At 35.9% G+C, this 15,571-nt stretch overlaps 3 protein-coding genes across 3 annotated transcripts; 1 reads left to right on the top strand and 2 right to left on the bottom strand.

The window, feature by feature from the left end:
• The first annotated feature begins 326 nt into the window (after positions 1–326).
• LOC103873846 (dicarboxylate transporter 2.1, chloroplastic) lies at positions 327–2,844 on the top strand. The gene is made up of 4 exons (XM_009152252.3): positions 327–1,233; positions 1,690–2,003; positions 2,080–2,528; positions 2,616–2,844. Exons 1-4 carry the CDS (start codon positions 445–447, stop codon positions 2,729–2,731), a joined length of 1,668 nt encoding a protein of 555 aa, XP_009150500.1. The 5' UTR covers positions 327–444; the 3' UTR covers positions 2,732–2,844.
• A 67-nt stretch (positions 2,845–2,911) lies between these two features.
• Positions 2,912–7,196, bottom strand: LOC103873845 (splicing factor 3B subunit 1). Its single transcript, XM_009152251.2, has one exon. The coding sequence runs from the start codon at positions 6,829–6,831 to the stop codon at positions 3,094–3,096; it is 3,738 nt and encodes a 1,245-aa protein (XP_009150499.1). The 5' UTR covers positions 6,832–7,196; the 3' UTR covers positions 2,912–3,093.
• Positions 7,197–13,814: 6,618 nt separating this feature from the next.
• LOC103873843 (protein EXORDIUM-like 2) lies at positions 13,815–15,034 on the bottom strand. The gene has a single exon (XM_009152250.3). It carries the CDS (start codon positions 14,955–14,957, stop codon positions 14,043–14,045), a length of 915 nt encoding a protein of 304 aa, XP_009150498.1. The 5' UTR covers positions 14,958–15,034; the 3' UTR covers positions 13,815–14,042.
• Between the last annotated feature and the right edge of the window lie 537 nt (positions 15,035–15,571).

Below are 15,571 nucleotides of genomic sequence, written 5' to 3'. Positions count from 1 at the left end.
ACATCTTGGACAAAACCAACCAAATTTGCACGATGCTAAAAAAAAAAAACTCTAGTTAACTGCAATGATCTCAGTCTTTGTTGACGTCTTTATCTTCCCAATTTGGTTTTTGCATGTTCGATTAGCACTATTGCTGCAATAATGCACACACATGGAAAATGAATGAGAGTGAAATGGGCATTAATACCATTACAATTCTTAATCTGATAAATCATTGAAAACCGAAACAAATTAAAAATGTGGTTCAAGAAAATTAACATTGGTTCCGGTTTGTCTGGTTCGGTTAAAAAGAAGGAACAAAAGACAATTTAGGTTCAGTTTTAATTTAACTGTCTTCTTCACAGCCACTCATCATCATCATTGCTCACTCCGGCAAGAGAGGAAGCGACTGACATAAACTAAAACACTTTCGCACGTCTCTCTCTCTCTCTCTAATCGCCGGCGATGGAGAGCTTCGCACTCCACTCCCTCTCCACCACCGCCACTTCCGCTTCATTCTCCCACCATCCCTCACGCCAATCTCTCCTCCGCCGTATCTCATCGAGATCTCCGCCTTCATCCATCTCTCTCCGATCTCACTCCGTCAAACCTCTCGCCTTCCCTCTCCTCAAACCAATCCACCGCTTCTCCACACGCATCGCCGCCGCGCCACGCGACGACTCTCCTCCCCCTCCTCCGTCTCCTCAACCGCCGCAAGGAGCGAAGCTAGTTCCTCTCATCCTCTCCCTCTCCGTCGGTCTAATCCTCCGATTCGCCGTCTCAGTCCCGGAAGGAGTCACCCCGCAAGGCTGGCAACTCCTCTCGATCTTCCTCTCTACAATCGCTGGCCTCGTCCTCAGCCCTCTCCCCGTCGGAGCTTGGGCCTTCATCGGCCTAACGGCTTCGATCGTGACCAAAACGCTTTCCTTCTCAGCAGCTTTCTCGGCATTCACGAGCGAGGTTATCTGGCTCATCGTCATCTCCTTCTTCTTCGCTCGTGGATTCGTCAAGACGGGGCTCGGTGATAGAATCGCTACTTACTTTGTGAAGTGGCTTGGGAAGAGCACTTTAGGCCTTTCTTATGGGCTTACGCTTAGTGAGGCCTTGATTGCTCCTGCTATGCCTAGCACCACGGCTAGAGCCGGTGGCATTTTCTTGCCGATCATCAAGTCTTTGTCTCTCTCTGCTGGAAGTAAACCGGGAGATCCTTCTTCGAGGAAACTAGGGTCGTATCTGATCCAATCTCAGTTCCAGGTTTGTTATTGGTTTATGCCCTTTGATTGATGTGTTGACTTATCACTTCCTGTCTCTGGAACGTTGTTGTTGGAACAAAACATTGTGCTTGGTTATTAGTGTTTGTGAAACATAACCTTTGATGCCCTTGAGGCTGCTTTCTAGTTTCGTTGAGCTCGACATGTATTAAATTATGTTTCTTGCAATGCGCCTTATAAAAAACTATAGAAAATTATTGGTTAGGCGCTTTATATAAATGATTATATTCTTTAGGCCGATTTTTTAAAATCGTTTTGGAAAAATTGTTTCGTTTATATCCGTCCAAACCAATCTTTAGATCACTTCTTCTTGTTAGTAGTTGACACGAGAGAAGGTGCCTGTTCTTGTGCATTTGAATTTGCAGCAATCTTCAAACCGAACAAGTCTTCCTTAATTAATATTTGCTTATCTCTATTTCTATTTTGTGATCTTTGACAGTGTGCTGGAAACTCTAGTGCTCTTTTCTTAACTGCCGCAGCTCAGAATTTGCTGTGTCTCAAGTTAGCGGAAGAGCTTGGAGTAGTGATTGCAAACCCGTGGGTTTCTTGGTTTAAGGCTGCGAGTCTACCTGCAATCATATCACTTCTTTGTACTCCACTTATCCTTTATAAGCTTTATCCTCCAGAGACCAAGGACACACCGGATGCTCCTGGTATTGCTGCATTGAAACTCAAGCAGATGGGTCCTGTTACTAAAAACGAATGGATCATGGTCGGTACAATGGTTCTTGCTGTCACTCTTTGGATCTGCGGGTTAGTGTGTTAGATATGTATCCTAAGTATCGGTTAATTATAGACATACTCATGGTTGATAATGTTATATATGCAGAGAGACTCTGGGAATACCAAGTGTTGTAGCTGCAATGATCGGTCTCTCCATACTTCTTCTCCTTGGTGTACTCAACTGGGACGATTGCCTTAGCGAAAAATCAGCATGGGACACATTAGCTTGGTTTGCTGTCTTGGTGGGCATGGCAGGACAGCTCACAAACCTCGGTGTTGTGTCATGGATGTCTGATTGTGTAGCCAAAGCTCTCCAATCTCTATCCTTGAGCTGGCCTGCTGCCTTTGGTCTTCTCCAAGCAGCTTACTTCTTCATCCACTACCTTTTCGCGAGCCAGACAGGTCATGTTGGAGCTCTCTTCTCGGCTTTCTTAGCTATGAATATAGCAGCAGGTGTTCCAGGCATATTAGCTGCACTTGCTTTAGCGTACAACACCAATCTTTTTGGTGCTTTGACTCATTACAGTAGCGGTCAAGCGGCTGTCTACTATGGAGGTATCTTAAGAACAAGATTACAAGACTATCCTTTTCTCTTTATGTTAATAGTGTCTTTTAACGTTTGTAATTTTATCTATTTGGCAGCGGGTTATGTTGATCTACCTGATGTATTCAAGATTGGATTCGTGATGGCAACCATTAATGCGATCATCTGGGGAGTAGTTGGAACTTTCTGGTGGAAGTTTTTGGGTCTCTATTGATAACAATTATTGAAATCAGCAAGAAGCTGCTTGTAACGACGGTACAAACTCTTGTTCATCATTTGGTTTCGAGGGTTATTTTTTCCTCATGAAAAACACGTTAACCCTTGTCACTTTCATTTTGTCAGTACCGTAACCAACAAGAAACTACTAAAACAATGATACAACCAACACAGAAAATAATTTCTTCGAGAAAAAATTGGAAAAATAATAGGGAACCACTGAAGCTTTAACGTTATTCCCTGCATTACAATGAAATGCATTTAAAAGTCAATAGAGACATTAAGACGATTCCAACAAAGACTATTATTGACTACGAAACAAAATAAGGAGACTTGAGGTGTAAGGTCTTATCTTTTCCTTCAGACGAACATAGCTAACTCGGGTCGGCTAGAAACATTGGTCTGCTCATTCTCAAAGACCGGGTAAGCAGCAACAAGCGTGTCCTGAGCACCAATGTAAAGCGAATTGTATATCTTCCAGTACACTTCACGGACTTTGCGAGCCGGATGAAACAAACCCTGCAAACAATAGTTCAGTATAACTGCTCCACCTAACGCAACCCTCATTCCTTCAATGGCTTCCATCACAGCGTTAATGACGTGAGGAGATGTCTCGAAAATGTTGGGCCACATCAAGTTAAGCAAGTGAACCAAAGCGTCTTCACAACCCAGACCAGCTACACCTAAAGCCATGTGTTTCACAGCTGAAGCCGCGGTTTGTCTGTGAACCAAATCTCTGTCCATGAGCGCGTCTTCGAGCAACGGCGTGACTGCGTATATGTAATCCTTGCCCATTTCTCCAATGTACTCGAAGAGGAAAGAGAGGGATTTCAGGACACCGTTTTGGACGTTGAGCTCTGGGACTCGGTACTCGTTCACCAAAGCGGGTAAGACGGTAAACGGAGAGCACGTTTCAGCGACTATGGCGATTGCGACTGTGGTGCACACACGGTTCTGGCGCTCTTGGACTCTGAGATTGTTCAGTAACGTGGCTAGCACGTCTTGTGGTCCAATGGCTTTGGCAATGTACCCGAAAGTGTTGACAGTTGCACGGCGAATACCTTTCTTATGAGCTTTGAGCATTTCAAGAAGCTCGAAAGATATTCTCATCCATTCTCTTGCTGGAACAAACTCAGCACCACGATCAGCAATCCTACCAACAAGATCGATACAATTCTCCTGCACTTTCTCGTGTCTGTTCTTCAAAATCGGAGTCAGTCTTGGAAGCAGATCCTTAATGGGAGGCGTCATCTTCGTCATACCAATCACGTTGACGATAGCTTTTAAAGCTCCAAGAACTGATCCCAAGACTTCAGGATACTCTTCTCCAAGATACTCGTACAATACAACACCGAGATGTCCCATCAACTGTTCCTCTCCACATTGCTTCATAACAACAGCGATTCTAGAGATGAGATCAGCGGCTTGCTGTCTTACGTTTGCACTCTTGTAGGTTAACCGCCACTTGATGGTGCCACAGATCTGAGGAAGGTAAGGCTTTACTCGCGGACCAAGTCCATTCACTACAGCACCGAACCCATTAAGCATCACATTAGCATCGTCGTTTGTCTGTTCTTGGAAAGCAAAAAGAATGCCATCTATGAGCAGCTCCTCCGATCTCGCAACAATATCCGATGCTCCCAAGTTTGTGACAACCTTGTCAATGGCTTCCATAACCATACGCCGGTACAATTCACTCTCATCTTTAAGTTCACTAACCAATCTTTCCACGATATCTGCAACACCAACCTTGTTCGCAATCTCAACAGTAGTTTCAACAAGCGGCTTATAGTTTCTTTTATCCAGAGCCATTCTCTTAACCCACAAATGTTTGAAAAACTCAGGCAGAACATCGCTGCGGATGTAATCCGCTTCAACACCTTCGGTACTTACACACTGTTTCACCACCTTGAGTACAATCTTCTTCATCTCTTCATCAGGCGACTGGAACTCTCTAGTCAAGATCAGCATCACTTCTTTTGTATAGCATCTCGCATGGATAGCATCCATCAAAGGGATGATAAAACCAATCGCCTTCAAGAACGCAGCCAAGACTTTGCCACGGTGAGACCTAATACCTTTCCACAGAAGAATAAGAACGGAGTCGAAGCTCTCAATACCGTAAGGAGCAGAAGCCTCGGCGAGAGCAGCCAGTGACAAGGACGTAATAGTCCTAACCTTCAGGTTTTCATCACTGAGACCGTGTTCGATAAGTTCTACTAGAGAATTTAAGTGAGGCAAAACGGCACAGCCGATTAGTATGGCAATCTGCTGCACAATCTTGATTCCAGTGTGTCGTGCCTGCCATGACTTCTTACTCTGGCAAACAGCTTTCAGGAACGGCAAGAGTGCAGGGATTCCAAGCGCTGAAGCGACCACAGCGAAAGCTCTCGCTGTTGTGTTCCTCACGTATTCATCAGCGTTATCAATATCGGGACGCATAGCTGCAATCATTGTGGCTAAACCAGCTGCTTTGCTAAGGTTAGAGATAATTTCTCTCCCTTCTGCACGAGCATAATAATCGTCATCGATCAACAGAGGCTCAATAACAACGAGAATCTTGTGGACGAAAGGCCTTACAAGCTCATCAAGTTTGTACAGAATCCTATCAATCACTTTCACCAAAAGATGCCTCTCTTGATCTTCCAAAGTGGGTTGCATGAGCAAGGGCAAGATTTTATTAAACAAAGGACCAGCACCAAACTCACGAGCCTTATCAGTAAGCTGCCTCAAAGCTGTTTTCCTCTGTGCAGGCGTTCCGTTTTTGACCTTCAGCAACAATGCCATTATTTTGCGTTCTTTCTGCTCATCAGGAGACAGTTCTTCTTCCTTCTCTTCATTCAACAGCGCTCCGAAATACTGATAATCCTCTGGTTTCATAAACGGCAGCCCACCAGGAAGTTCCGGGGGCACATCATACTGCTGCCGGCGGTTTTCCTCGGGAATAATGTAGCCAGGAGTTGTCATGGGTGTCGGGGTTCCTAGAGCCTTCCTAGCAGGGCTTCGGATGGGAACATAAGAAGCAGGCTGGTTCAAAACCTTGTATCCTTTAGGAAACATGGCGTCAAGCTCTTCATCACTCATTGGTTTGTTTCTCTCTTCAATTTCCTTCTCCCACCTCGCCTGATTGTACTGATCCGGAGTCATAGCACCACGCAGATCAATCGGACCCGGAGCTGGAGTAGCCATATCAATCCCACCGAATGGAGTGACACCAAGGGTGTAGTAGGCAGCAGTAGGAGTCACTCCAGCCACATTGGCTGGTGTCTCATCCCACCTAGAACGTTGACGCTTTGGGGTCGGAGTTGCAGACCCTTTTGGAGTCGCGTCCCAAGTAACACCTGAAGGAGTTGCACCTGGTGTTGCATCGGAGTCAGTCACACGACCAGGTGTGCGCTCGTCCCATCTGTTCCTTCTTCCAACAGATGGTGTGGCATCAGAAACTCTCCCTGGAGTTGAGTCAGCTGCATCCCAATCCGAAGCTGATGCTTTAGCTTTCTTTGAAGAGGTTGCACCACCACCGTCTTCTTCAGCTTCCTCCCACCTGTGCCTCTTCTTAGAATGAGCAGAATCTTTCTGTTTCTGGGCAACTTCTTCCGCTTCCTTCTTCTTCTTAGCAATAAGCCTCAAGGTTTCCTCCCTCTCCCTCTGCACAGCCGTCTCCCTCATATGATCATTATAAGTTCTAACACTCGGATCAGGCGTCTTCTCTCCCATAGCAAACGGATCGACTCTATCCGGAGAGAGAACACGATTAAGTCTCCTGTTCCGATACTCACCCTCGCGCTCCGCAATAGTCTGCCTCGGCTTGAATCCACCGTCGTCATAATCTTCGCTGTGAAGCCGAGCCACGTCGTTGAGGATAGACTTGGGAGCGGTGTAAGAGGCAAGACGCTGAGCCACAAGCGACCCGTGGGCGTCGAGATTGGGATCCTCGTCGTCGTAGGGTGCGATGGAAGTCGAGTAGGAATCACGGTCGTTGCCTCCGTAGAGATCGCGATCGAGAGTCACAGACGCGAGGGAAACTCGCTCGAGGTCTGATTCTAACCTCCGTCTCTCCTCTTGAGTCTTGGCGATCAAGGGATCTATATCCGCCATGATAGTTACTCAAACGAAGCTGATCCGATGAAAAAGGAACAAGAAGAACTCACCGAGTATCGAAAATCGCCTGCGATTGAGTATGGAGAAAGTTGAGCGCGAGAATGAGAAGAGAGAAAGAACTAGGGTTGTTTATAAACATGCAGGAAATTTATGGAAAGTTGGGATTTGAAGTGATTGGAACCGACTTAGCGAGTCGGTTATCAAGTTCGGGTCTAAATTTTAATTTGGGCTCACAAACTCTTTTTATTTACTTTTGTTCATACATAAAAGCCCAAAAGGCCTATCGAAGACCCAGCTACGCCTGTTGACCATGTTTACATTCTTCCTTTTCTTACATCCTGGTTTTTTTCTACCAATTGGAGCCCTCCCTTCACCACCTCCACGGGGTCCCTCTCGTGTGGCGGCAGGGAGGCGTAAAAAAGAAAGAGAGGGATAACATTTGAAAAGATATAACTTTAATTTAACAATAATTAAAAAAGATCAATTGTTTATGTATCAATCAATTAGATAGTTAATTAGTTCTACGTGTCAGCCTCAAATTAAAATTGAAAAACATGTTGGTCCAATTTAATTTTTAGATCTCACTAGAAACATTTAATACCAACTATATGATATCATATGATATTAACTAAAGAAAAGTTGTTATTTATTATATATTATTTCCTTAAATAAAACCTACGGAATTACCTAATGTAATTATGATATATATAGTAATTAATAATTTTAAATAATGAAGATTTGCTAATAATATGTATGATTTCTATCATTTTTTGTTTAATTCTTTACTACTAGGTGATTATACCGTGTTCATGCACGGATGTAAATATTTTTAAAGTAAATATACTATTATAATTGATTGCTATTTACTTTTAATTTTAAATTAATTTATAATTTATATGCATCATTTATATTAATAATATTCTATTACTTTAATTATACATATGATTTTATATATGTTATATTTAATCGGTTTTGTTGTTTATAAAATTGATTTAGTTATCATTTGAGTAAATTGGATTGCATCTCTGAATTCAACTATGATATTTTTTATTATATATATATATATATATATTAAAATTTTGATTAATTTCGTATTTGCATTTAGGTGGTTGTTATCTTAGATATGTAAATATATTTTTTGAAGATTATGTATAACTTAAGATATATTGTGCTTAGATAAGAAAAAACTAAAGTGTCTGATTACAAATTACATAAATTAATATAACGATAATTTTCTGAAGTGTCATACATATATATAAATTTTACAAAAGAACTAAATTGTAACAGTTAGTAATATTTTATTTTCATTTTAATATGTTTTGAATTGACTACTATTCTTTCTGGACCAGATGAACATATATAATAGTTTACTTTTATTGCTTTCAAAAAAAAAATTACTATTCTTATAAAATTATATATTCTTATCGTAGTTAAATCTATTATTTTAGATATAAGTTGGATTAGTCGAGTCACTCACTTTGTGAGTATATTGAATTACATATATTCTTTCAAATTCAAAATGAAGTATAATTATTTTTATTATAATTAAGTCAAATCCAATCAAATTTATTTATCGTTTAAATGTACATGTATTTTCATAACATTTCTCAAGTTATATGTTGATATTTTTAAACATATTATAAAATAAAACGATGATCAATAGGAAGTTACATGAACATATCAATATTTACAATAATTAAAATATTTTATAAATTCTAAATAATTTTATGCCTTTGATTTATTGAATGGAAACTGAAATTTATTTAAAATAATCTTAAAATGAGAATTCAGATTTGTTTTGATATTTTGATTATGGTTCTATTAAGTTCCACAAACATAAAAACATAAAATTTAAAATCAAATTTAATATTAAGAAAACAAATAACTTTAATAATGATAAAATATAATTTATCTACCTCATTAAACTATTTTGTTACTATTTGATCAAACTAGGTTTATTTTTAAAATTTATTTTTAGTTTTTTAAATATCTCTTAAAATAAGAAGTAAACAAAATTGTGATTATATTTGAAAATTATATTATATAGCTAAAATATAATTTATCAATATATTTTTACTGTATTGAAACATATTATAGTCATTTAAATATATGAAAAATAAATAAAATATTTCAATAATGCAAATTATAAACTATTTTAATCAATTAAACATATATCAATTTGTGTTACTTAATTATTTTATGTAATCATCTAAGAAAATAGATAGATATATAAAAATAGTTCTATTACTTTGAATTTTTTTTATTGTTTAAAATTATGTTTTAAAAGAAATAATGTTTTTTTTTTCTAATATCAAGATTATATGCGTAAATTATTTTAAATGAAATCACATTATATACAAATATATATTTCTCATCTAAGAAAATATAGATATAAAGAAAGTATTTTATGACTTTAAAAATATATTTTATATTATTTAAAAATATTTTTTAAATGTAATATTACTATTTTGCGAACTTTCCTTTTTTTATGTAATCATATTATATATACATATTTTTTCGTTTTTTTATTCCGTTTTTTTTACTTAAAAAAAATTTACTTTTTAATAAATGTTTATATCTTTTGGAAAATTTTAAAAAGGAAACTAAGTAAAAATTAAATAATAGTATTTGAAATGTAATAATTTAATTTATAAAGGGTATCAGTGTATTCAACCATCGTGAGAGTCAACGTGATATCGACACATAGAAAACTATGTTTATTTTTAAAATTTAGTTGTTAGTTTTTTTTAATATATATTAAAAATAATAAGTAAACAAAATTGTGATTATATTTGAAAATAATATTATATAAGTAAAATATAATTTATCGATACATTTTTGTTGTAATTGGAAGATATTATAGTCAACTAAATATATGAAAAATAAATAAAACATTTCAATAATACTAATTATAAACTATTTTTAGTCAATTAAACATATATCAGTTTATGTTACTTAATTATTTTATGTAGTCATCTAAGAAAATAGATAGATATATAAAAATATTTCTATTACTTTGAGTTTTTTTGTATTTTTCTAAATCTATACTATTAAAAGGAAATCAGTCTTTAAAAATCTACTTATAAAAGGTTGTTGGACCTTTTTTTTCTTTTTTTTGGTCTTCCTTATATATTATATGTTATCTCTATTTAATCTCACTTTGTTATCAGCAAAATAAATATTATTAATTGGGCTCTGGGCGTTTAACTTAAAATAGATAATTTAAGTGATACAACCCATTCAGAAAAGAAAATTATAAATTCAATTAACTTTTGGTACAGAAAAAAAATTAACCAAATTAACTTTAGACCCATTTTTTACAAATATTTTTAAAAATGAGATTAGTTCATTAGTAAACAAATTATGTAATTAACAAAAAAAGTTTAAAAAAGTTTTTAAGAGCCAAATATATTAATTCGATCAATAATATAATTTTTTTTCTATACGATATTTCTTAAATAATTTTCATATAAATTTACCCTGCACACGGCGCAGGTCTTATCCTTGTTGTATCTATTTCGCATCATAACCACTTTCATAGCATCTGCGACAAGACAGTAGAATATCATAATTCAAAATCATATAAATACTGCACAAGGAGTTGTAAAAACATGGCCAAATTGATATTCAAAAATAACCAAACATAACTATACTTAATTCTATATTTCTAGTTTATTTCTCTCATTTTATTCAAAATATTTATATTAATGATTCTTATCGCTCAAAATAAGATAATATATATAAATATGGAGAAAATCAATTGTCACTCACTTAAAATACATATCAAGTTCTTGTTTCTCGCATTAACAAAAGTTCCATCTAAATTTCAATACATCAACTAAATTAGTGTCTTTCTATTTTTAAAGTTTTATCTTCAAACCTATTACTATTTTAATCTTTTAAAAATTAAAAAAAAAACAGTTAAGTTAGAATATATTTTAAATACAAAAAACGTAAACAATGAATAATTTATTTATTTTTTCTTAAAAATTTAAATATCCGAACCCGACCCAAAATATATGAACGCGAACATAAAATACCAAAACCTGACTCGAAGTATAGAAATACCTGACCGTGTTTGATACCTTTATACAAAATTATCCGATAAAAACCTGAACGTGTATCCGAATGCCTCCACCCTATGATATATGATCATTTGTATCTAAAATTAAATCATTGATCACAAAAATTATAATCTACGACTTTTAAAAATTTTAGTAATTTATAGTCGTTTTTATAAATTCAAAACATAACATATAAGAAAAAATCTAATTGTTTTTATTATATGCTTAATGTGATTGTTTAATTTCTTTTAATAGTATAAAATTAAAAAAAAAAAGAGGTTATAAAGTTTTTATCAAATATGTATTATTCATAATCATTAGTTGTCATATATATGTTAACCCGACTCGAAGTGTAGAAATACCCCAACGAGTTCTATACTTTTATACAAAATTATCCGATAAAAACCCAAACGTGTATCCGAATGCCCACCCCTATGATATATTATCATTTGTATCTTGCTTGAACAAAAAAAAAGTTAAATAACTGATCACAAATTTTTTGATATGCGACCTTTACCATTTTTAGCAATTTATAGTTGATTTTAAAAATTCAAAATATAACATATAAGAAAAGATCAAATTGTTTTTATTATATGTTTAATGTGATTGTTTAATTTTTTTAATAGTATAAAATTAAACAAAAAAGAAGGAGGTTAGAATTTTTTATTATTAAATATGTATTATTCATAATCATTAATTGTCATATATATGTTAAATATATTAGGTAATTTTGTAGCTTTTATTTAAGGAAATAAAAAATATTTTTTTGTACACTATTAATTAATTTGATAATTAGTTTAATAAAAAGCATATTTTATGTTTATATAGACCAACTTATTTTCCTAACAATTCTAAGAATCATTCTCGTGATGACACGTCGCTACGAAAACATGTTGTAATGCTCTAGGATTAATATATAGGGGATTTTTCTTAAAAATTTAAATATCCGAACCCGACCAAAAATATCCGAACCCGAACATAAAATACCCGAACCCGACTCGAAGTGTAGAATTACCCCAACGAGTTCTATACCTTTATACGAAATTATCCGATACAAACCCAAACGTGTATCTGAATGCCCACCCCTATGATATATTATCATTCATATCTTGCTTGAACAGAAAAAAAAGTTAAATCACTGATCACAAATTTTTTGATATGCGACCTTTACCATTTTTAGTAATTTATAGTCGATTTTAAAAATTCAAAATATAACATATAAGAAAAAATCAAATTGTTTTTATTATATGTTTAATGTGATTGTTTAATTTCTTTTAATAGTATAAAATTAAACAAAAAAGAGGGAGGTTAGAATTTTTTTAATTAAATATGTATTATTCATAATCATTAGTTGTCATTTATATGTTAAATATATTAGGTAATTCTGTAACTTTTATTTAAGGAAATAAAAAATATTTTTTGTACACTATTAATTAATTTGATAATTAGTTTAATAAAAAACATATTTTATGTTTATATATACCAACTTATTTTTCTAACAATTCTAAGAATCATTATTGTGATGACACGTCGCTACGAAAACATGTTGTAAAGCTACAGGATTAATATATAAGGGATTTGATATATGTGGCTTCGAATAGTGACCATCGTTCTGCCCCGTCTTGCAGTTAACAGTAACAAAAATCTCTACATATACTATATATCTATACATTTTTATATGATCCGTTTGTCCTGCACCGCTCAAACCGCAGTCACCATTCGATAATGGAAAAATAATAGGATACTCCTAAAACGTTAGTTTTGCATGACAATTTTTGGTTTCAATAAAGATTTGAAAAAATCATATAAACGCAACACACTTGTGAGAAATTGTATGCTTTCATAAATTACCACAATATATCATTCTGTCATACACTGTTATCCTTTGTTAATTAATAAACCGCCAGTGTTGTTTACAAAGCTTTTCATGTGTCGTAAACTCGCAACCCTATAATAAAGCAACTTTTAGATTAACATTATCCTCACTAGCTTGTAGCCGAAAAGTCCGGATCCACTACAGCTTAATCAAAGTTTCGTATTAGATACTATTGATACATACGTTGCATATAATGGACTGTCGGTTCAAAAGTGTGCGTATGAAATATTCAAATGCATATACAAATTTACTGGAATGTAATCTGAGAAGCTTCTGTAATACTTAAATGTTTCAACTTTTCTTTTGGCATAAAGAAGGGAAGCAATGAAGAACCTCACCAACTCCACTAACCATATCCAGGAATTTAAAAAAAAAAACTAAAACTCAAATTCCTAAGAAGTCTTTATATCGGTTACTTTAGCTCTCATCTTACTGTAGAAGCTTTACTCCCTCGTAACTTACCCTTGTTTACCCTCTGAATGTTTTGTATTCGCTCTCTGTTAACAAGTAATGTAAGATTTGTAATGCAAGTAATACTTTAATATACTCTCTTATTACTTTAAGTGGTTTTTAAGGTTTTTGTATAAAAATTAAAAAAATCAAATTTCTATGTAATATATTTTGGTTATATAAAAATTACATTAAATAAAATTAGTTAAAACCAATAAAAATACAGTATTTTATAATTGATCTAAATTTCAAATGATATTATACAGCAAAAATACCATTTATTATAAAACAAAATAAAAAAATTTAAACATCAATTAAAATGATGCGGAGGGAGCGAGCATTAGTTTCGAAACTTATAATAGTATGAAAACGAGTATGTACTAAGCAATCACATTGGTCTCTTAGGCCCCAACATCACCGAGAGCTACCTGCTCTATACTCCCGTCTTCATCTGTATGGTTATCCACTTAATCATCGAATTAAATTAAAGTTATTATCTTCCCCACTACTACAAGAAAGTCAGATTCCTTTAAATAAGCTAATTAGTAGTAATAAGCTTCTTTAATTATGTTAAATGATTACTAGAAAGCTGAAGCAAAATGATTTTTTTAATTATTTATATGCATATACATCTCCACGTTCCCGAGCACATACTTTACACGTCACAACAAACCAACAAAAGCAAAGAACTCTATCCAGAATCCAAACCCGAGAGATTGTACCACCACGCGCTCACGCGTGCAACATGTTCTGACTACAGATGTTATCTAGATCTTGCTCTCGGTACTATGTGACGTGCCACAGTAACATCACTTGGTTCAGACAAGAGTTTTACACGTTGAAGTCTGTGGATCCCACATCGCCGGTAAAAGATATTTCCTTCCGGCGAGTCCACGAGCATTGTAACTAGACCCGGTTGTTTTGTCGACGAGGACCTGACCCGGGTAGCCTGGGTAAGAACCCGACCCGAATATACCAGTACAAGCAGATACAGCCTCGAGCGGTGCAGTTGGTGGGCCTTGGTAGTATCCGTTATTAAACGGATTCGTGACGGTGTTAGCTAGAAGTGTAGCGAGGTTTATGATCATTCCGTCAACCCCAACGTCACCGTTAGGCGCAACTAACGGCGGTGTTTGCGGTCCGTAAATAGGTTGGTGAAACGGCCACGCGCAGTAACCAGGACACATCGTCTCGGAGTTACCAACCCAGATGTAAGCGGCGCCGTTAGCGGCGCGACGGGGCTTGGAAACAGAGGTTCCGTGTGACCCGCATCGGTTCATACAGAAACCCTCGACGGTGACGTCTTTCGCCGTTAAGATAACGGTTATAGAACGGAGACCGCCGTTAAGTTTGGTGGATAAAGAACGGAGGTAAGGGTTCTTGAGGGATTTTCCGAGAGGATAGTTCTCGAGGAGAAGCTGTTTCCCGACGACGAGCGTCGAGGATCCGCCTTTGTATTTCTCAGTCGTCTTCCACCAGGAAGCGACGGAAGGAGCGGCGGAGGATGAGGCGTCTTTGGAGTTGAGCGAGCGGATGAAGTCGACGATCACGGACCGTTGGATGGGTGTGAACTTTCCGTACCAAATGAGATTGACGGTTACGTTTCCTTTCAAGAGAACACCGTTGTGGTATTTCAGAACAAGCGGCTGCTCCTCGACCAAGGCGCCGGCGGAAAGACCAGCGATGGCAGAGAGTAAAGTGAGGAAGATGGCAAAACGGTAATTATGAGCCATTGAGAAGGAGGTAATAAGATATCAGCAGCAGAGGATTTTGTTTTTGTTTGAGTTTATAGGATGTAATGTGTGGTGATGCAGAGGTATTTATACGAGGGTTTTCTTCTTCTTTGAAATAGGAGACGAGTACGACAGCTGTAGTAGCAAAGGTGTCCATATCATAAAGTGCCACGTGGTGGTATCTGAATGGTAGAGAAGGGGTGTTTGACAGCCTGTGAGGTTCTCTTTGTACGATGTGGTAGACTCCATAACGTGTATTAAATAAACTTAAGTGATGCCTAGCCGATAAATTTGTTAATAGTTGTTGATTAAAAAAATATAGTTAAGTTAGATCTATTCGTTCAGAAAAAAAAAAAGTTAACTTAGATCTTATGCCATACGGCATTGCCATACCGAGAGACAGACTATTCACGCACATTTGTATAAATATATCTATGAATCTTGAAGAAATAAAAGCAAAGAAAACTTGAATTGTTTGGATAATTTTTCGTTCATCTCATAGTTTCTTTTAAGTCTATCAAGATGTCATATGTAGCCTCAGAATTACTGGTTGTTATAACTTTTAATGTTAATAAATACAAACCGAGTATAGTTTAAATGCGAAAACCCACTCT

This window comes from Brassica rapa, chromosome A06 (assembly GCF_000309985.2).
Source record: "Brassica rapa cultivar Chiifu-401-42 chromosome A06, CAAS_Brap_v3.01, whole genome shotgun sequence".
Taxonomy (NCBI): Eukaryota; Viridiplantae; Streptophyta; class Magnoliopsida; order Brassicales; family Brassicaceae; genus Brassica; species Brassica rapa.
This window is presented reverse-complemented; position numbering and strand designations above follow the sequence as displayed.